We start from the raw sequence: 23,135 nt of genomic DNA, 5'->3' as shown, positions 1-23,135 counted from the left end.
ACATTTACTTCTTAGCATTTAAATCATGCTAATTATAATTCAACAAAATTACAGTTTGTTTTTAACCCAATAATTGCCAAATATGGAAATCATCCTTGCTTAAAATTAATCCTCTAATCAATTCTTATTCTCTGAAATTCATTCATTATGAATACACTTAAAAACACAGTTGTTCAAACTGAAAAGACTTGGGTTTTGGCCATTTTACTTGGAGAACAAATAACCTTTTCTAATTCCTTGTCTTTTTATGTAGTAATTTAAAAGCTACATGTGTTTGAAACTTTTGCTAGTTCAAATTTTTATAGATGGATCATAATGAATATTTCAAAAAAATGGTGTTTACTTAAGTGTTATAGTACTTACTAAGAATGTATCATGTTGGAGGGTTAGTGTGCAGTTTGCTTCATGTTGTGTTCATTTGAAAGTTATTCCTCTAGTGAACAAGTTAAATAAACCCTCACACTGGCATTCTTAGAACTATAATAGCCACTTCCAGCACAGGAATGTTATATAACTTTTTCTGTACAGTGTATTGTCAGTATTTGCTATTTTTATAGTATATTTTTTCTGTATACTTAATGGCTACACGTAAAAATCCAACAGCTACAAATAAAAACTCTACTTAGAAGTTATTTATTTGAAAGAATTATAACCTGGCATCAAAAAGATGTCCTGTTTATATGTAGTGCATCTACTACCGTAGATTTCATTTTCTTCCTCTCTGAAGTTTAATTCCAGTCATGCTTTCAGCATTTTGCAAAATGGAACAAGAGAAGAGGGTTTCCTTCATCGGCCGTGAAGCTCCTGTTAAGCACTAAAGTGTGGTAACTGCCTGTTTGACTAGGTCTTGCCCCCTTTGAGAGCAGGGATCATGATTGGTTCATCATTGGAAGCCCAGTGCCCAGCACAGTGCCTAATAATGTAGGCCTTCAGTACACATGTTAAGGATTTGGACAAATGGATTTTTTTCACAACCTCGTGTCCCTCTTTCCCGTCTCCCACCACCCCACTCCCCAACATCTCTCTCTCCCAATTCTTTGCTCCAATTTATTTGCATTTTGGCACATACATACCATGTTATCAGGGCAGGAATATGAGCTCTGAAGTTGGAAACATGGCTTTGATGTTAGTCTTAAGTTTGTTTAATCTTTCCAAGCCTTGGCTTTCTCATCTATAAAATGGGAATGTTGATACCCAGAGAGGGGTCATTAAGGCAAAATTAAGGAAAGTCTAGATTAGATTTAGTGTCAAGCTGAGTAAATATTCTTCCCATCTCTTCTTTTCAGTTGTCATTTCCATGTTTTTAAATTAAGAAACTAGGTCTCTAAGAGAGAAATGATTTGCCTGAAGTCAAATGGCTCTCTCTCCAGCCATACCCTTTTTTCAGCGTTCTGGCCTTGGGGACCTGTAGTTTCTCCAAGTGAACACTCTTTGTGAGTAGCCCCTCACTACTTATACCTGCCTTGGTGTTAATGATACCACCAGCCTTTCCAACTGCCCGAATCTGGAAACCTCAGCCATCCTCAACTCTTTAATCTTTACCTTGCAAATGGGCCATCCTCAAGCCTTGACGTTTTGTCTCTTCAATAGTACAATCATGCACCACATAACATTGGTCCCATACAATTATAATGCTTTATTTTTCCTGTACCTTTTCTATGTCTAGAGACACACATACTTACCATTGTGTTACAGTCACCTGTAACAGGTGCAGCATTCAGCACAGTAACATGCTGTACAGGTTTTTGTAGCCTACTAGCCATAGGCTATGCCCTGCAGCCTAGGAGTGTAGTAGACTGTACCATCTAGGGTTGTGTAAGTGCACACTATGGAGTGCACAAAACGAAATCATCTAACAAAGCATTTCTCAGAGTGTATCCCTGTCATTAAGCATGACTATATTTGAATTTATTCCTGTTTCTGCATTTCCACTGTCTTCATTCCTCAGCATTTCAGCATGAGACTTTATCAGTAACTGGTCTCTGTCAGAATTATCTTTTTAAAATACAAAACCAATCATATCACTGGTTTTTAGAGTCCACATTCCTTTACAATTGTGCTTTACTGCACCAGCCTTATCTTCTACCACTCTGTGTCATGCCCTCTACACTGGCCCCATCCAGCTTTTTGCTGTTAGGTGATCTCTGTTTATGCTGCTTTCCTTTTACTGATGAGAAAAACTCTGTGCCTGGTGAACTCCTACTCATCCTTGAAGAGTTCCCTAACTTACCCCAATACAATTAGACATTTAATTCTTTAGGTTCCTAAATAGAGGCCAGGCGCGGTGGCTCATGCCTGTAATTCCAGCACTTTGGGAGGCCGAAGCGGGTGGATCACTTGAGGTCAGGAGTTCGAGACAAGCCTGGCCAACATGGTGAGATCCCTGTCTCTACTAAAAATACAGAAATAATGAGCCGGGCGTGGTGGTGGTGCCTGTAATCCCAACTACTTGGGAGGCTGAGGCACTACAATCACTTGAACCTGGGAGGTGGAGGCTGCAGTGAGCCAAGATTGTGCCACTGCACTCCAGCCTGGGTGACAGAGCAAGACTCTGTCTCAAAAAAAAAAAAAGAAAAAAAAAGTTCCTAAATAGCACTTTGTACCTACTTATCCTACTTATGTTCTACTACTTTTCACATGTGTATTAATAATTGCCTTTGACCTCTCTTCCCACTCATTGGGCAAATGATTTATCCTCTGTGTAAGATGAGAGGTTCAGCTAGACCATTGATTCTCAATGCTTGGTACACAGTAGGATCACTCTGTCCCCAACCAATTGTAGCAGAATCTCTGGAGATTTCCCACCAACAACCCCTACCCATCAGGGATTTTTTTTTAAACATCCCCAAATTATTATCATATTGTGAGGAGAGTTGAGAAGCACTTGTGAACACATATTAGCACTGATTTGGGGACTACCTTAGCCCAGTAGCCCAGTATATTTTAAAATATAAGATAATTATTATTGGTTCTATCTTGACTCCATTCAAAAAAATTTGTGAATGAATAGATGAAAAATGAAAGTGTAATGCCTCTTGGGTTTTTTTTTTTCCCCCTGTATTTTTTTCCCCTACCTCTGGCATAGTATCTCACAATGAACTGGTTTGTTTTTTGAGAGAAGTTGTATCCCAGGTTGATCTTACAGTATTATGCTGTATTTTTACTTAATGCTGGATAAATGTTGGCTTTGTTTCATTTTGAACTGTAGTTACGTTATTGGGATTTGTAAAATAGTAACTTTCTTCATTCATGCTGTCAGTTCTAGACAAATTAATATTTTATCACAATTTGTCCAGTGAAAGCTAAGTGATTGTTTTACTTTTGTAACTAAATTATGGCCCAATGAGATAATCTGTTCTAGTGCCATTTCTTTAATATGTCAATTATTGACTACTATACAGACAGTAGTCAATTCTATGTGTGATATTGGATCTTATTTTCAAAAGAAAATCATCAAGTAGTTAAGTAGACCTTAAGGTGACAGCTTGCAAAATGTCAGAGTAGATTAGTCTATACCCTCTCAAAAATGTTCATGAATATTAAGTTAAAATTTTTTGAAAACTTAATCTTTGCCTTTGCTACATTTTATAAAGATTTCCTTAGCTTATAATTTTCATAATTGGGAGAGATGTGTGGGAGTTTAAGGTGAGCATAAAGTCAAGCCATAATAGGTTGAAAAAATTCTTCAGTATGAAGAACAGATTATACTGCATGAAAATATTTTTTAGAATCTATACCTAAAGGATCTTCCAAATCATTAGCACTGATGTTCAGAGCTTGTACATCTTTCAATTATAAGGGCATTATGGTACTTGTATCTTAGAATTAATTTGATGTGAACAGATTTTATTTTGTATGAATAAATAATTTGAAATGAAAATTCATAGTTTTGAAAAAGTCTAGGAGTTGTATTTTAATATTCCTTAGTGAAATAAGTAATTTGACATGCAGATTCACCTAACATCTTTTTTGAAGTCTACTTTATTTGATATTAATATAGTCATCACAGGCTTCTTGGAATTCCTGTTTGCGTGACCCGTCTTTTTTCTATCCATTTTCCACCCTATTTGTGTCTTCATATTTAAAGTATGTCACTTATATGCATACATTTATAGACTTTTAAAAATTTATTCTGTCTCTTTTAATTAGAGCGTTGAGACCATTTACATTTAATGTAATTATTGATAAGGTTGGATTTAGGTCTATTTTGCTATTTGTTTTCTGCTTGTCCCATCTCTTTTTAGTTACTCATCTTTTCCTTCTTCTGGGTTAATTGGGTATTTTTAAGAATGTGATGTTTTAGCTAAAACTATTTGTATTTTTTAAATAGTTGTTTTAAGTAGTTGCATAAGATCTTCTCAGTCTACTTAAAGTTAAAATTACACTGTTTTCTTATGATGTATGGGAAAGTAAAGACACTGAAGATATTTACCCCTCTTTCATCTTTTATGCTATAGTTGCCATGTATATTACATCTACATGTAGTGTAAACCTCACAACAGGGTGTTACAATTTTGCTTTGAATGATGATAATGTAGAATATATATAGAAATAATATAGAAATTCAGAAGAAAAGCTAGTCTTTAGTTGTTTTATCTACATGTTTACTATTCCTGATGCTTTTCATTTCTGAAATCTAAGTTTTTATCTGGTATCACTTCTCTTTAGTCTAAGTAAGTTTTTAAAGAATTTCTTGTAGTGTGGATCTGCTGGTGACAATTTTGCCTTCATTATTAAAGGATATTTCCATTGGATATGTAATTCAGATTGACAGTTGTAGAGACTCTAGATTCTGTTAGGTTTCTTCTTAAGAGTGGTGTTTTGTTAAGAGCAGGCAGTTAAGTTTGCTGAACTCTTGCAAGCTGTCTTTTCTTTGGTGGGCAGCACCAGAGATCTCAGTTCAGTTCTTTTTGCCTTAGCTGGGCTGCATGGAGTCTGCCCTGCATGTGTATAGTTGAGGGATCAGCCAGAGACTTGGAGCACAGTACATACACCTGCCCCCCACCCCACTTTGCAGCTCGCTCATTTTTGGGAACTAAATAGAAAGTCAAGTAATAGATCTATTTATGCATACTCAGTTGAATTTCAGCAAAGATGCAAAGGCAACTTAATAAAGACAATCTTGTCAACAAATGATGGTAGAACAATCAAATATACATATGCCAAAAAAACCTGAAAAAAAGTTGATTCATATTTCACCACATAAATAAAAATTAACTCAAAATGGATCATAGACTTAAATGTAAAACGTGAAACTAGAAGAAAACAGGAAGTAATCTGTATTACCTTGAGCTAATCAAAGATTTATTAGCTACAGCAACAAAAACATGATCCATAAAAGAAAAAAATTGATCATTAGTGGATTTCATCAAATTAAAAATACTCTCCATAAAACACTATTAAGAACATACAAAATAGCCTGGGATAAAATACTTGTAAATCATATATCTGATAAAGCACTTGTATCCAAAATATATTTTTAAAACTCTGAAAACTCAATAATAAGAAAATAAACCACCTAATTTAAAAAAAGAAATATTCGCTCAGATACTTACCTAAAGAAGATATAGGGATGGCAAATTAAAAGATGCACAGCATCATTAGTCACTCAGGAAATGCAAATTAAAACCACAGTGAGATACTGCTTGCCCATTAAAGTGACTGAAATGGAAAAGACTGACCATATGAAGTACCGAGGATGTGGAACAACTGGAATTCTCATACCCTGCTGGTAAGAATGTAAAGTGGTACAACCACTTTAGAAAACAGTTTGTCAGTTTCTTAAAAATTTAAACATAGAGCTGCCATGTGATCCAGCCATTTCACTCCTGTACAAGTATCTATATGGATACATGCTTTTACTTCTCTTGGGTAAATACAATCTTGGTATTTACCATTTGGATATTTGGTATTTACCCAAGAGAAGTGAAAGCACATGTCCATATAGATACCTGTACGGGAGCATTTGTAGCATCCTTATTTGTAATAGTCAAAAACTGGAAACAACCCAGATGTCCATCAGTAGGTGAAAGGATGAACACACTGTGCTATGAAATGCTACTAAATAAGCAGACAACAAAGAATTTTATCGAATGTTTTGCCACTGCCATAACATGGACTGACCATCCTTCTAGCCTCCAGTAACAGTTTTCTGCTGCCGACTTTGCAGTCCTTAAGCCAGTGTCACATGTTTAGAATTTTTGTTGTACCTTTGGTACTTCTGTTGCTGATTTCCATATCAGTCAGAATGAGCCAGGTTTTACTGTGATAACAACCCCAAATTTCAGTGACTTAAAAGTTTGTTTCTTTGTCATGAACTGTATGTCCATTGTGGGCTAGCTGAAAGTTCTGTTTTCTGTTATTCTCACCCTGAGACTCAGGCTGATAGAAGTCATTGTCTGAAACCTTCCTGGTTGCTGTGAATGTTACCTAATTTAAACTTGCTTGATATATAGGAGTTAAGATGAATTTTCAAGCCAGACTACTTCTTTATTTTCATCAGCATTTGTTGACTGTCTTTTCATTTTAGCATGCATTAAATCTTTAGTGCCACCAATGGCTATGACTTTCTTTAATCTGTGGTATTAAAAAATATACAAAATATATTTCAACTTTATTTACCTTATAATTGCTTGTTTTTACGTGGGAAGTATGTTATTCCTGTTAGATAAAGAACCTGAGGTCCAGAGAGGGTAAATGGATTAGTATGACCATACAGCAGTAAAACTGGACTCGAACCCAGGATTCCTGTTTTAATACTTTTGTGCAAATTGGAGAAACATAACTGCACCATCTCTTTACACATTCTTTATTTTGGCAGTGTCTTCAATAGGCCGTGTTTAAGAGGCGTCTTGCACTCCCTGTTGCCAGTGGCTGGAACACAATGGATCACACAGGGGCGATAGACACCGAGGATGAAGTGGGACCTTTAGCCCATCTTGCTCCAAGTCCTCAGAGTGAAGCTGTGGCTCATGAATTCCAGGAACTCTCCTTGCAGTCCAGTCAAAACTTACCCCCTCTGAACGAAAGGAAAAATGGTGAGTTCAGCATGTGCAATGGGATCTTTGATTTAAAGATTTCCCCTCTTTGGGAGCCCAGTTTATTCCTGTTTGGTAGTAATATTTTGGTCAGTTCAGCAGTCTGTCATGGAGGAGAACCCTATAGAGGTACTGGATGGTTTTTAATAACAGGCAGAATTTCACTTTCCATTCAGTTCTTTCATTATTTTCCCAGTAAGTATCTTTGGTAGTGACGTTACCTTTGGAAATAAACTTTAGATTCAGCCATTTTAGCACAAGCAGATGATTTCATGCTGGAATGGCATTGGAAAGTAGGTTCCTGTGCTGATGCCGGGGAAGTACATTGTGGATATGACTGCATTCTCCTCCCACTTTCTCCATCTCCGGTGTGTTGCACCGTAATTTCACAAGTGGCAAAGCTATCTCAGTGATGACTAAGAAGTCAGGAACTTCTTATTTGAGTATTTATTATATTAATGGGTATTGGATATAGTCATATTCTCAGTCTTTGGCTGCCTCATCTTTGTCTACAAAATGAATATTTTCTATTCATTATCTGTTCAGGAAATTTTCATCGCTCACAGAGATATTCCAGAGTCTCCAGAAGACACAATACTGTCAATTTTTAACATAAACAAATAGAGATAGATGACATATACTTTTAATACTTAAGATACAAAATCTAACAAAGTAATGTTAAAATTTGCAAACACTCTAAGCATGCACATTAAAAAATAGAATTAAGGTTTTTTTCTGGAATTACTATACCTTCCACGGTTCTGATGAGTCCCACACTCACAAGTATATTTGTAAATTTCAGTTTTTTAAAAGCCAGAAGAAATAAAACTGCTTTCCCTGCAGAGTGCCTCATTATGTACCTTGTCACTTACTTTCCTGGGTCCTGAGTGTTTTCCAGTCCTCCTACTTATTAGACTTACCTTATTTAGGAAAGTGGATTAAAAAAACCATACATATACCACTCTTCTTAGGCCTTTAGTACATGTCTTTGGTATGTACTTGTTCTCCTTCAAATAAAATGTGTTTTGCTTTGTATCTGAATCTTGTTGCTAGGCACAGCCCTTGACCATTTTGATAGGTGTTTTTTTTTTTTTTTTTGAGACAGAGTCTCACTCTGTTGCCCAGGCTTGAGTGCAGTGGCGTGATCTCTGGTCACTGCAATCTCCGCCTCTTAGGTTCAAGTGATTCTCCTGCCTCAGCCTCCTGAGTAGCTGGGATTACAGGCACGCACCACTATGCCCAGCTAATTTTTTGTATTTTTAGTAGAGATGGGGGTTTCACCATGTTGGTCAGGCTGGTCTCGAATTTCTGACCTTGTGATCTACCCGCCTCGGCCTCCCAAAGTGCTGGGATTACAGGCCTGAGTCACAGCACCCGGCCAATTTTGATAGGTTTAAAGCAGCATCTTAGCTTAGGTGCTGTGAAACCTTCAGGATGCTGTGGTTAACTCACTGGTGATGACTTTTAAACCTTCCATCTTTTCTTTCTTTTTTTTTTTTTTTTTTTTGAGACGGAGTCTCACTCTGTCGCCCAGGCTGGAGTGCAGTGGCGCGATCTCGGCTCACTGCAGGCTCTGCCTCCTGGGCTCATGCCATTCTCCTGCCTCAGCCTCCCAAGTAGCTGGGACTACAGGCGTCCACCACCACACCCAGCTAATTTTTTGTAGTTTTAGTAGAGAGACGGGGTTTCACAGTGTTAGCCAGAATGGTTTTGATCTCCTGACCTCGTGATCCACCTGTGTCGGCCTCCCAAAGTGCTGGGATTGCAGGCGTGAGCCACCACGCCCAGGTTAAACCTTCCATCTTTTAAGAACCCACATTTACCTTAGACAGTAGCTGAGAGAATATAGCCATATTTACTGAAACCTGACTAAGTGTGATCAGATTTACACAGTACACTTGGACCAGTATAATGTCCAAATTATTACCCTAAAAGAAAATAAGAGTTGAACTGTTATAAAATCAGAACACACAGTTGTGCACAATAATGGTCTTCTGTAATGGGGAGGGAAGAGTGAGGAGACTTTATCCTTTATGGTCATTTACAGGAAAAGTTAAATATGTATGCCAGAATAGAAGGTGGCAAGCCCAAATATAAAGCAGTCTCCCCTTATAAACTTCTAAGGAAATAGATTAAATGGTAAAATTTTAAATTTATTAATGTAGTTACATTTTATGAAGCATTGCAATAATGTAGAAGGATTGTTTTAACCACTCTCATTGTTCATAAAACCATCCTACTCAAAGTTTATATGTGAATCTTTGTGGTCAGTGTTTTTATCAGTAGTAGAACCCCTGTGCATCATCCATCTAGCACTAATTTCCAGGGTACATCTTCATTTCTGTCTCTTTGGTTTGAGTTACAGCAGCTTTGTAACATGTGCATGATTTGGCACTGAACGTTTCTTTTTTTTTTTTTTCATTAGGCAAACATTTATTAAGCACTTAATATGTACAAGGGACAAGGGAGACGCATTTTTTAATGTTGTCTTTCTTTAGTAACAGTCAAAATACCACACAGAAAATAACTTAAAACTTAACCACAGTGTTATTATTGACCAATTGGGTTTAATACGTTTTCTTCACAAGATGTTTGATATTTTGTAGGAGACAAAATAATTATTTAGCTTATGAGAAGATAGGGCATAATTTTGGAAATCCAGGCCTCTGAAGGATGGAGGTGCGTGTTTTAGACACAAATAATCTTCCCGGTATCTTTGAATAAATCCCATATTTGGTAGTACTGATTCTTTTTTTTTTTTTTTATACTTTAAGTTTTAGGGTACATGTACACAATGTGCAGGTTAGTTACATATGTATACATGCGCCACGTTGGTGTGCTGCACCCAGTAACTCGTCATTTAACATTAGATATATCTCCAAATGCTATCCCTCCCCCCGGCACTGAAAATTTCATGTCTAAATCACAAGCACCATTCACAAAACAGTTTTTTTTAAAATTGTCTTAGTTGTATACTCATAATCTCTATAACATAATACTTGTTTGATTTGTCATTGGTTGTTACATTTTATGGGGTCTAGTTTCTGTTTTAGAATTTGGCTTTTTTTAAGCAGATAATGTATTCATGTGGTTTAAAGTGTTATGATTACCTAGTGAAAAGGAGGTTACCCTCCCAATCTTGTCCCTTACCTGCACAGTTACTTTCCCAGAATTAACTGTTACTAGTGTTCTTTCTGAGAGAATAATATTTGACTACGTTTTAAAAAGCAGTTTTTAAAAGGCTACTTTGTAACGACACCCAACACTTTGCATTTTAAGGTTCTAACTGGGAATAATGTATTGGTTTTTTTCTCTTTTCCTTCTTTTTTCTAATTCTGATTAAAATATTTCTGTAAACCTGAAAATAGCTTCAAAAGAAGTTGGTTTTTAAGCCAATGTGTTTTCTTCAAGAGTCCTTTTTTGTTCAATACGGAGTAAATGAAAGAACATCTCATTCTGAGAAACTGTGCAAAGACTCCACTATGAGATTGTTCCCTCTTTTCTAATAAATGACTTCAGGAAGTTATTATAGAAGCCTTATTTTATATTCAGACATATAATTTCAGGCTTATGATATATTAACCTAATTTGCATATACATTCCAAGGCATAAAAGGCATCCTTATTTGGCTGTCAGAAATCTAGGTTTTTGGGGAAATGCTGCTCAAAGGATACAAATTTCAGTTAGATAGGAGGAATAACTTTAAGAGATCTATTGCAAAACATGGTAGCCAAGGTTAATAACAATGTATTGTATTGAAAATTGCTAAGATAGTAGATTTTAAGTGTTGTCACCACGAAAAAAATAGTAAACATTTGAAATAATGATGTGTTAATTCAATTGAGCAATTCCACAGTGCATACATATTTCAAAAAAAAGTACATGATAAATATATATAATTTTTGCCGGGCGCGGTGGCTCAAGCCTGTAATCCCAGCACTTTGGGAGGCCGAGGCAGGCAGATCACAAGGTCAGGAGATCGAGACCATCCTGGCTAACACGGTGAAACCCCGTCTCTACTAAAAATACAAAAAATTAGCCGGGCGTGGTGGCAGGTGCCTGTAGTCTCAGCTACTCCGGAGGCTGAGGCAGGAAAATGGCATGAACCCGGGAGGCGGAGTTTGCAGTGAGTCAAGATTGCACCACTGCACTCCATCCTGGGTGACAGAGCAAGACTCTGTCTCAAAAAAAAAAAAAAATAAATATATACATATATATATGTATATATATAAAACTTTTGTCAGTTTCAAAATAAAAGCAAATATATTAATTTTTTTAAATCTAAGTTTTTGATAGTTATGTGAGCAGAGTATATTCACATCAAGTAATATATAGATGAAAGGACCGTAACATTCTTACTTTAATGATTTTTTTCAGGCATGTTGTTCATTTTTTAGGTCTTCTTAATGCAGTGTTTAAGTCATACAAAATGCAGGTGTTGGCATCAAAATTAATCAATACAAAGTATTGTTTAGATATTATGAAATAAATGAATTCAGATTTTTTTGGTGATTGTGTTATTATTCCTAGACATTTGAATTTCACTTATTAGAATTATTTTCTGTTGAGGGAAAAATGGAGATATTTCAGTTTGGGATTAGTGTCTAAAAGGGTAATATATAATAGTTTATAAATACACTTTACAAGGAAAGTGAAGTTGACGTTTAATGATTCCAGGATCTTCCCTTGTTTTACATTCATATTTATGTTACTGATGATAGTGGAGCGGCAGGATATTCCCACTATTGGAGCACATAGGAGAGATACTTAGTAAAGAGAAGCTGGGATTTTCCTTTACCCTTGAATGTGACCAAAATAGTACCTCAAAGTAAAGCAGCCATATTTAGGCAATTAACTTTTCCTAACAAGTGAGGCCTTAATGAAGGAAAATGGATATACAGAAACACATGCATAATCTACCTTTACTAAAACAATGCATATACAGGGGATTGAGCTTCATTTTAACATTTTAAATACACGTTACATCCATCTTTCTCACGATTTGCATTCCTTCACATGAGCAGACTGGGAATAAAAAGGAAACCAGTCAAAGGAATAGGACTTTAGTGTTTAAATTGGAAAAGCTCAGCAAGGAAAGACAAAGTGGGTAGAAACAACATCACTGAAAGAGCTGCAGCCCTTTGCCTGTGCCTACACTCTGAGGGGACCCTGCGGGAGAAGCTGTTCCTTCCTGAGGTCGTGTGCAAGACCGGTAAGCTGACAGGCAGAGCAACCCTCAGGGATGCTGGCTGGTGAATTTAAGGTTTTAAGTCATTGCCAGTATTATTACAGAGTAAGCAGAGAAGTTAATACAGATTTTCATTTTTAAAAACTGTTTGGTATTTTAATACTTTATGGTATGTCTTGAGTCCAGGTACTTTTAAGGTGAGGAGCAGTCATGTTGACATGGTCACAGAAATAGCACAGGCCAGCTGATTTAGACTTTTGAAAAATCAGTATCATCTTCCTCCCTCTTCCTGAACTAAAAGGCTTTTTCAAACTCTGTTCACTATGAAGTAGTCAGTGTGTTTTAGGCCTCAATAAAGAGGAATGACATTTGCCGTTCTTATTTTAAACTTCGGTATTACAACGTTACTGCAGTTGTTAGGGTTTTGAGCTTATAGTCCCATCTTGAAATCTTCTAAGATTTTCCATCCATTAAATTTATCATACAGAATAACTTTAGATAGTCTCTTTTTCAGTTCTTGAAATGATCACTTACTAGAGAGAAAATAATTTATTCAGAAGTTTGCTGCACACAAGAGAACCCAAGATGGCTCTTTGCTTTGGTTTCAATACATGTATTAACATATTTGCAAACAGTCAGGTGAACTTTGCCTAGCCATGGAACCCAGCCAAAGAAAGCTGCTTGCCTCACACCGTAGAAAATGAATGGCATATATTTAGAGCTGGCCTTTTTTGGGGGTTTCACTTTGAAAGCATTTCCCTGCTTCTCATTAACCTGCTAGGCTTACTGTCAGTCCAAGTATCTGGAAATATACAATGGCATTGAACATTTGTCTTGGGCAAAACTGGGTTCTTGAGGCCATAGGTGAGCTGGTATAATGAATGAATGGAGATTGGTGAGGAAGAAAGAGGAAATTTCTACTTTTCTCTGGAGCAGATAGCCAGACAGAAAGTTGTCATAGTGTCATAAACGAGCAGGAAACAAATAGATGCTCAATAGCCAAGACAGAGCTGTGGAATTCTTGCTTTCCCTTTCTATAACTGGAAGTATTAGAAATGAATAAATTTCTCTAAAATCTTGTCGTTGGGTTTGCTGTTAACATATTTAGGATCTGGAGTGTTTCATGTAATTCTCAAGGACATCAATAAACATTCTGATAGTAGCTTGTTTTCCTGCTTTCAGGAGTTAGAGTACTTACACTGAGAAAAGAAGTATATACTCTGTGAATATAATTTTCCTTGGTTGTTTTAAATTAATATTTTTAAAAATTGGGCTTTGGTATTTATAGTAAACACAATTATAGTTTTAAAAGCAAGCTGTAAGCCTCCCGACAACTGCAAATGAAAATGTGGCAGCTCTCATACTTTTTGTTTGTGAAAATTTCTTGAACCCTTCAAAATGAAAAAGAAGCCTTGTAAGTACCTTAAGGGTGAGGTATTCTCTTTCATAATAACCTTTATGATGTCTCCTATTAGTATGTTTTGATTCACAGTGTAAATAAGCACCTGTAACCCTGTCTGCCTTCTATTTTTCTACTCTGAGTGTCTTATTTAGACAGTTTTTGTTGTTACTGAGGATTTTGTTTGCTTCAGTGCATTGCAGAGCACACCCATGCAGTGTGTTTGGAGCGAGGGAGGGGGCTGTGTGTGACTTTACCTTCTCCCGTTTGTAGCTGGCAGTGAGTTTGATCTGCTGCTGGAGTAGCAGCATCAGAATGCTAACATGGGCTTGCTTTAGTTATCAATGAGGGGGTGGATGAAGCTTTGTGCATCAGCAAGACCATGGACCCCATTACAGCACCCCTGAAGCTCATTTTGAGTAATTTATTTAGTCTTTAAATTGTGTCCTCTTGTTGAAATACCTTTGGGGCATCACAATTAACACATTTATTAACAGTAAGATTTAAAACGTAATAGTAATGAGCAGTTTAAACCGATGATGAGACCACATCATCTTAAACTTGTTTACTTAACATTTTAGACGACTTTTCTATAGTTACTGAAGCCACAGAAGTACATTATTTTCTATATAGATTGAGATAATTTTCATAAAAGTAGAGCCCACCATGTCATTCATATTACACATTGGACCAGTGAATAAACTAAAACAAATTTATTAAGAAATAGTCTTTGCTTTTCCTCAGAAAGCAATTATAAAAGATAATATACATAATATAAATGATTAGTTAAATAAGTATGACTCAACTATAACCTCCTAGCCACTTAGACCTCACAAGACTTTGTGGAATTAAGTAATTAGTTTATAATTAGTTCCTCTGCTGGGCTGAGAGACTTAGGAAAATTAAAGTGGGGCTCCGTTTACTTATGTCTGCCACGTAACTCAATCACAAGGACCTCTTGTAGCTAAAAGAGAGAAAAGATAGTTTTGGACACCTGTTCTCTACCATACCTATAAAAGAGCCTAATGAATACAGGGAATGTACTGGAAAAAAGTGATCCATGACAATTTTTCTTTGTTACTTAGCTTGTATTTTAAGACAGCAATAATAAAGTACTCTTGTGACAGAAAACAGTAAGACTGATATGTTAAAGTAACGTGTTGGAATTTTCTCTTTGGCTTGTAATTAATAATTACCTAGACTAATTAGCAAATATCATGTTTTTCTGACTCCTTTACATTAATCCGTACGTTGGCTCTCCTGCCCTCACCGACTGCCCTCACTATTATTGACAGGAAGTGTAGTCTTTTGGGAGTCAGGACTTCAGTCTCCTCTGCTGACTCAGTCTGTGAGCATGGGTAAGTCTAAGGCGCTCTCTGTGTCACAGCTTGCCCATTATGACATCCGTATAGCAGCCTCCAGCCCATGTGTCTCCCTGGTGGCCCTTCCTCATTACATCATGTGTTCTTATATCTCATTGTCGTGTTTGCCGTGTGCTATTCATTGGGCAGCAGAAACAGAAAGAATGGAAGATAACTTCCATCTCAGCTAACCAATGGAATTTTCCTTAGATACAAATTAGTCGTGTTGCTGTTTAATACAGACCTCACATCTGTATTAGTAAACATACTTGCCAGCTCTCTCAATTAGTCAGACTTTCCTGCCATATTTAAAGAAGAGAGTAATTGACTTGTTTGTTATTCTCAAAAATAATGTGTCTGATTTAGAATATGTAGTTTCTATTGATGGTTTTTAAGGGTTGGCACGTATGCGTTAAGATTTTTATAACAGCATCAAACTGTCAGCTAAAAGATAATTTTCAGCTCTTTTTAAAGTCGAAATTCATATTTTTATGGTATTTATGTTGTTGTTTTCATTAAGAAAATGCTAATCGTTGGGTGTCTATTTCACCAGTTAAATTTTTGATATATGGCCTCTGCGTTTAATGAAGACATAACAAGAAAAGCAAAAAGTCTGATTCACGGCTTGCCTTTGGTTCTCATAGTCTAAGTTTAAAAACTGACAAGTGTTACAGTTGGTCAGCACTCTGCAGATTTGCGATTCATAGCTACAAAATAGAAGACCCTCTTTGACAGAAGCCTTGATCCTGACATAGCAGTTAAGAAGAATGTTGCTTGGACTGCTTGATCAAACCACTGCCACGTATTATAGGAAGGAAAAGTTTGCTGTATCAGAATACTCCGCTCTCCCAAAGTATTAAAAAATTGATATTTCAAGAATGGAAATGATACTTTTTAAAATTATTGTTAGCAAACATTTATTGAATGATCATTGTGCCTCTTACTCTAAAATAATTCCTAGATTTTTAAGCCTCTAGTACAATGTTGAAAGTTCATGATGTAGTATATTCTCATAAACTTGTTACACAAAGATCTTTAAAAGACATTTCCCTGACTGTATACAGAAAAATGATTGGAGATGATTCTTGTGGATAACTGAAAAAGAAGAACCTAGTTTTAAAGAAGGAGGGCTGTAGAGTTAAGCCTAGCAAGAGCGTGCTGTTGCACTAAATGTGTGGTGGCAGGCCCCTCAAAGCCGTGGTTGGAATAATCTTACATATTCCTCCTAGATTGTTGGGAAGATTGAATGAAATAAAGCATCTAAAGTGACTAGCACACATACGGCACATCTTAGGCTCTCAGTACATGTTTTAATTAACCCAGTCTTGCATGCCTGATGTGAGAATACCATGATGGAGGCACCAACTTTGGAGCCACCCTAAGCCTAGATCTTAGCCACACCATTACTAGCTATGTGAATGTGGACCAATTAGTTACCTTCCCTTTGCCTCAGTGTCCTTATCTGCAAAGTGGGGATCACACTAGTATTTGTTTCATAAGATTGCTCTGAGGGTTAGATCAAGTAATCTAAATCAAGTATAGAGAATAGTGCAAGCACATAATTAGCACTTTATTAGTATGTATATTTTGAGAATGCAGTATCGTTAACCCTTGGACAATGTAGGGGTTAGGGCACCGACCCCCGTGCAGTAAAAAATCCATGTATAACTTTTGGCTCCCTATCTCCTGATAGCCTGCTGTTGACTGGCAGTCTTCCTTTAACATAAACAGTTGATTAACACATATCATATATGTTATATGCGTTATGTACTGTATTCTTACAATAAAGTAAGCTGGAGACAAGAAAATGTTATTAAGAAAAATCATAAGGAGCTGGGTTTAGTGTCTCACCCCTGTAGTGCCAGCTATTCAGGAAGATCTCTTGAGCCTGGAGTTCAAGACCAGCTTGGACAATATATAGCAAGACCTCATCATAAGAAATAAAATAAAGGAAATTATGAGGAACACATATCTACAGTATTTTACTGTATTTATCAATACTGGAAGTTTACACAGTCTGTTTATAAAATGAATCATCTGTCTGAAATGGTGGGCAACTGCAGTTGCAGATCTCAATCTATGGTACATATCAAGCAATTCAACTTTTTCTTCTAATGTCATGACTTTTTTCTGCTTCTTGGGAGCACCTCCAGAATCACTAGTGGCACTTCGTAGGAGTCTCATTATGCAGAGTTTAAGGTACTGCACTAAACATGATGAAAAATATGTGAGAACCTCAAGAGATTACTTTTTACTTCTATGTGCAATTTCCTGGAGAGACAACTGCTCACGCGGAGATGATGAACATCACTTGGTGTTTTAAGCAGTACTCGCAGCTCTTGAGCTTCACCACAATAGCAACAGGAGGTGACTACAAAATTGTTACAGTAGTACAATATCCACTACAGTTGATTTATGTTGATTTACATTGCTCATCTATAAATGGTGCCACGTATGGTCTGTATGTGTATGTAAGTTTTGGTAAATTTTAACTTTTTATAATAGATTTGTGTATATTTTATGGTAGTAAATGATAAAAATAGACTAGTTTCCACATATATTTTATACATTCACAACATACCTAACTTTTTCTTAATTCTTTTGATATTTCTAGGCTATGTGGTTCATCTGAGCTTTTTCAAATTTTCACACATCTCCAAAAAATTTTGCAACACATTTATTGAAAAAAATCCAAATATATGTGGACCCATGAAGTTCAAAGTCATGTTGTTCAAGGGTCAACTGTGTTTTAATTTTTACTAAGTCAGTGTGGTTTTTCAGAATTTTCACCATGATGTTTTATAACTTAGCATTTCTTTTGGTCGTCCCAGTAACTTTTGCTCCCATTTTCTACAAGTATTTCTTTTTTAAAAAGGCAAAATGACATTCAGTTTCTTAATGTCTCACCATGTACCTTCATAACATTTGAAGAGCAGCTTATCTGATGAGTGCTGAGAGGGCAAAGGCAGTGGGCACTGATTTCCCATGAAGTTCGTCTCTTGTTGGTACTGCCAGTTCCCACAATCCTAGCATTCTCTGGGCATCAGTCAGTGTCTACAAAAAAGGATTTTCAAATATTAAAGCATGTGAAAAGACAAACAGGCCAAAACTCAGAGCTCTCTAGGGACTATGACCTCCAAAACAGACTCCATTCTGACATTTTCACAGGCTACTTGAAGGAATTCCAGCAGGGTTGTTCCATTTGGTAAACTCCTAAACAAACCCTCTGTCATCGAGGACTGATTTATAGAATTTTCTCCTTATGTGCTTGTTCTGAAGAGATTAAGATAGTAGATATGGTTGCTGAGACTCTTTTAAAAGTCATTTGATATATATGATAAGTACTATACAGAAGATTTTTGGTATTTTGAAGTAATAAAACAGTTATTTGTAATGTTTAAAGAGATTTTGTGTTCTGAGTTGTCTTCTAAGTTCTTTTTCTTTTTGATTCCAGGAAATCTATGTCATAATCACATCTCTAAATTAAGTTTTTTTCATTATAAACCCAATCATTTAACAAAGAAATTGAATAAATTCAGAAATTATCTTTGTATAAACAAGTATGTTAAAAATATGTTTATGCATATATATAAATATATACATATGATATACATATATCATATGTTTTACAATGACCTTTAGAATATGTGAAACAGAAACAGTTCGAGTGTTGTAGAATATTCTTCTATGAAATCTTGGTGTAATGGCAGCTGTTTAGATGATGCTGTAAGGTCACTAGAGGGGGTGGATCTATAAGTTGTTTTTCAATTAATCTGGATCCTCTTAAAATATTTTATTGTGTATTTTTATGCATTTCTTTTTTTAAAAAGAAGAATATAATGCTAAAAATAAAGGAGAAGGGCAGAACCCAAGAGATTTGGAGCCTGGAGAACTTAAGGAAATGGGTAGTTGGGATTTATTTGGCTTGTAGTTGTCCTTAACTGCTAACAGCCTCATGGTGGTCTCATCTGAAGTCTGTGAGTGGCATGTATGAAATTCCAGGGTGAACGGCATTCCACATTGGGAGGACCAGGTTTGTTGGGGAATTTTTGTATGGTTTGTTTCCTTCTTCGTGTGTTTCTTTTTAATCCTTTAAATGAATTCTTTAACTGAATTAACAGAGTTTTAACTGCTAAATAAAAGTCCTATACAATCAAAAATTTCTTAAGATTTGATATCTGATTCTGTTGTAGGAATGTAATATATTTTGGGAATGAGTTTAAAAATGGGACACAGGCAAGTAAATTGATTTATGATGCTTTCAACCAAGCTTCACAAAATTAGTACTAAAAATAAAATTCATGTTATCATATTCTAATAACCTGTCATAAACCTAGCATATTTTAGGTCTCCTTAGTGGAAAAAAAAGAAAGGAAATGAAAGGGAAATAATAAATTGCTTAATTGGTCAAAATTAGTTATTGAGTTATTGGCTGTACTAGAGAATTGTGTGGCTCTTGATTGATGTTTAAAATATAAATAAAATGTGTATGCTGAAAAAGATAAATGTGTGTGTTACTGTTTCTCTCAAGCCAAGAATAACAGTGATATTTAACTAGACATGATCTTAATATGAAAAAGTATTACTTTTCTAGTATGTTTTCTAACAACTTTTTTATCTCTGTATATTTGTTAGTCTCTCCATCTTTTTCAAAAAAATGGAGTTTGGTTAAATAACAATTTGCTGAACCAATGAAACCTCTGGTTGCATACTTTTGTACTTGTTTGTGCATAGAAATCATGTAGCTGTTTGGATTGCTCAGCGCTTTCTGAACCCTCAAGAGAAGGAAAATGCTTGCACCTTCAAAAAGTTGAAGATTTTATTTGAATACCCAAATATTATAATTTGAAGGATTTTCTAGATAATGGAATTTAAACTCATATCAAGTTATGAGTTTAAAAATTTTAATTTGAAGAAATTCAAGAACTGAGTCTTAAATTATAACTGTCAGGGTCCAGTGGTGTTATTACACTGAAACTATTTAAAATAAATTCTCTCATGAAAATACATATATTTCTTAAATGACCCCAAATGTTTCATGTACCTTTGAGGGTTATATAAATGTCAATTAGGTTCAGTTGATTAATAAAGTTGTTCAAGTCTTCTATGCCTTTATTGATTTTCGTTTTATTTGTTCTACCAATTAGAGAGTAATGTTGAAAACTCCAACCACCAACATGGATTATTTCTCCTAAAGTCTACTCTGTTTTATATTAATAGCCCCTCTAAGTATCATGTGCTTACAACTACATGAAATATCTTTTTCTCATGCTTTTACCTTTAACCCATCTGTATCTTTATATTTAAAGTGAGTTTCTGGTTGGACATTGTGGCTCATGCCTGTAATTTCAACACTTTGGGAGGCCAAGGTGAGAAGATCATTTGAACCCAGGAGTTCAAGATCAGCCTGGGCAATAAAGCTAGACCCTGTCTCTACAAAAAAATTTTAAAAATTAGCCAAGCATGATGACACACACCTGTAGTCCCTGCTACTTGCGGGGCTGAGGTGGGAGGATTGCTTGAGCCCAGGAGTTTGAGGCTACAGTGAGCTAGGATCACACTACTGCACTCTAGCCTGGTGACAGAGCGAGACTCATCTCCGTTTTTGAAAAATTTTTTAAATATTAAGGATAAGCTTGCTGTTAAAGTAGAAATTAAAAAAGAAATTTTAAAAATAAAATGAATTTCTCATAGATAGCATAGAGCCGAATCTTTTTAAAATGTAGTCTGACAATCTCTTACAATTTTAATTGCAATATTTAGATCGTTTACATTTAAGGTAATTATTGGTATATGTGGTATAATAGTTATCTATTGCTTTGTAGTGAATTTCTTTAAACCATAACAGCCAAATGCAGCATGCATTTATTATCTCACAGCTTCTGTGGGTCAGGAATTCAGGCATGTCTTAGCTGAGTACCTCTGCCTCAGAGTCTCTCAGGAGTCTGTAATCAGAGTGTCAGCCAAGGCCAGAGTTTCATCTGAAGGTTCAACTAGGGAAGGGTTCATGTCCAAGCTTACTTACTTTGCTTTTAGCAAGATTCAGTTCTTTTAGAACCGTTGGACTCAGAGCCTGAGTTCCTTGCTGACCATTGGCTGGAGGCCACCTGGGTCTCTCTGACATGACAGTTTTCTTTATGAAAGCCAGTAAGAGAGAAGTCTTCTGGCAAGACAGAGTGATAATCTCTTGTAGCATTCCTTAAACTTAACCATATTCGATTGATTAGAAGCAAATTACTCTAAGGGAGAGGATTATACAAGGCCATAAATACTAGGAGGCAGGGATCCCTGGGACTACCCTAAAGGCTGCCCATCACAATTGAGTTCAAATCTATCATCCATCATCTTGCTCTATGTATATATATTTTTTTGTCTTATGTGTTCTGTCTCACTTCATTCTTCTTGTCTTACCTTGTTTAATTTTTTCCCATTTTACTTTATTTTTATTTTACAGTGCCTTATTAGATATACCTCTTTTTTTCAAGTATTCCCTGATCTTTTAAAGTGCATATCTAATATGCTGTTAATCCCACCCAATAAAAGTTTATTATTTTCCTTTTACCTTTAGAAGTTTTATTTTGTTCTTTTTTTACTGTCCATGTTTCTCCATGTTATATTTATGTTTTAAATACTTGTATATAGTTATAGTAGCTGTTAATAGTTTCATTTATTTTCGTCATTCTGGGTCTGTTTTTATTGATGAATTTTCCTCCTATTTAAGAGTTGCATTTTCCTGCTTCCTGGTATAAGTAGTATAGTAATTTTTCATTTGATATAATTTTGTGAATGTTGCATTACTGAGTGGAATTTGTTTTTGTTGTCTTCAGTTAAAGAAAGTTGGGCTTTGGTTTGGTAGGCAGCTAAGTAACTTTTGGATCACCTTCAAGGCCTTTCTTAAATTTTTTAGGAAAGATCTAGGGTAGCATTCGTGCCAGGGAGACTCCCCTTAAAGGTATCTCTGCTGCATGCCCTGCTAAGTGCCCCAGCGAGGACATTTCACTCAGGCTGGTTGGAGTTCGAACGTTTCCCGACCTTGTATGCACTCTGGGAAGTATTTAGCTTATAGTCCCTGGTCATTTCTTGCCCAAACTTGTGAGATTTTACTCTGTGTACATACAGCTTAGCACTCAGCAAAGACTCCAGGGCACCATTAGGCAGGTTTCTGGAACTCTTTTTCAGCATAGATCCTGTTTTTCACAAATCTTCCCTGAAACTTCAGCTGCCTTAGCCTGCTTAAGCTCTCCTCTCATCTCTGTCTCCTCAGTTCAGCAAGCCTAACAAGCTCCTGTGTGATTTCTCCCTCCTCTTACCCACAGTCTAGAAATTGCCTCCAGGCAGAAAGTTAGGGCAGTTATGGGCTCATCTCATTTGTTTCCCTTCTCTCAGGGGCCACAGCCCTGCATTACCTGTTTGCCAATGTGTGAAAGCAATTGTTTCATGTATTTTGCCCAGTTTTCTAGTTTCTTATGGCAGGAAGTTAAGTCCAATGATTGTTATTCCATCATGGCTGGAAAACGAGAGTCTGGAATTGGGATTTTCACATAGGACCTTTGCTTTTCCTGTGACGCATGCTTCCTCTCAGTACATATGGATGAACTTTCTGACTAGGACTACAGTAGCAATATCAGTTTATTTTTGGACCCACCCAAACGCTCAGACCTTACTGGAAGTACCAAGTTGCTCTGCTTTTTGATCAGTGGATGAATGAAATTAAATTGTTGGTTAAAGACCAGGCTAATAGTTATGGTTGGTTCTCACGGCAAGTAGCTTTTCACTTTTGCTGTTGATACAGAATGGTCAGCAAGACTGTCATAGAAGATACCGTGGTAGGGCCTCTGGGATTGCTTGGAGATAATGGCATGGTCATTCCATTGGTTCAAGAAGTCATCTCTTTTTTTAAATTTGAAGCCTCAAGGAGGAAAGGTTTCACTGGTTGGCAGAATCCATTGTTCATTAATAAATAATTAATTGTGTATTATTTTCTCTTATAGAAATATTGAAATTTTAAAATATTCTCTTTTCCTCAGTATTTGAATTTGATTCAACTTGGCAAAAGATTCAGCCTTTAAAAGAGACAACTAAAGACGGTATTTTCCTTCTCACATGTATATTAAATGGGAACTTTCTTGTCAGGATAATCTAGGTTATAG

At 36.1% G+C, this 23,135-nt stretch overlaps 1 protein-coding gene across 17 annotated transcripts in view; it reads left to right on the top strand.

Moving 5' to 3' along the window:
* The window catches only part of MRTFB (myocardin related transcription factor B), a 197,591-nt gene that overhangs the window by 62,665 nt on the left and 111,791 nt on the right, over positions 1 to 23,135 (top strand). For 13 of the 17 annotated variants that reach the window (XR_008672645.2, XR_008672644.1, XM_055365839.2 and 10 more), the window contains one exon: positions 6,821 to 7,037. Coding sequence is in view for 15 of the 17 variants with exons in the window: in XM_055365839.2 (XP_055221814.1) it covers positions 6,884 to 7,037 (154 nt within the window). In the remaining 2 variants the exon portion in view is untranslated. Of the gene's footprint in view, positions 1 to 6,820; positions 7,038 to 14,919; positions 14,983 to 15,538; positions 19,492 to 23,135 lie in introns of those variants that run through there. The other 4 variants (XM_055365848.2, XM_055365849.2, XM_031002699.3 and 1 more) reach the window with 1 other exon arrangement.

This window comes from Gorilla gorilla, chromosome 18, assembly GCF_029281585.2.
Source record: "Gorilla gorilla gorilla isolate KB3781 chromosome 18, NHGRI_mGorGor1-v2.1_pri, whole genome shotgun sequence".
In the NCBI taxonomy this organism is placed as follows: domain Eukaryota; kingdom Metazoa; phylum Chordata; class Mammalia; order Primates; family Hominidae; genus Gorilla; species Gorilla gorilla.
The sequence above is the reverse complement of the archived record's forward strand: the minus strand, read 5'-3'. Positions and strand labels throughout refer to the sequence as shown.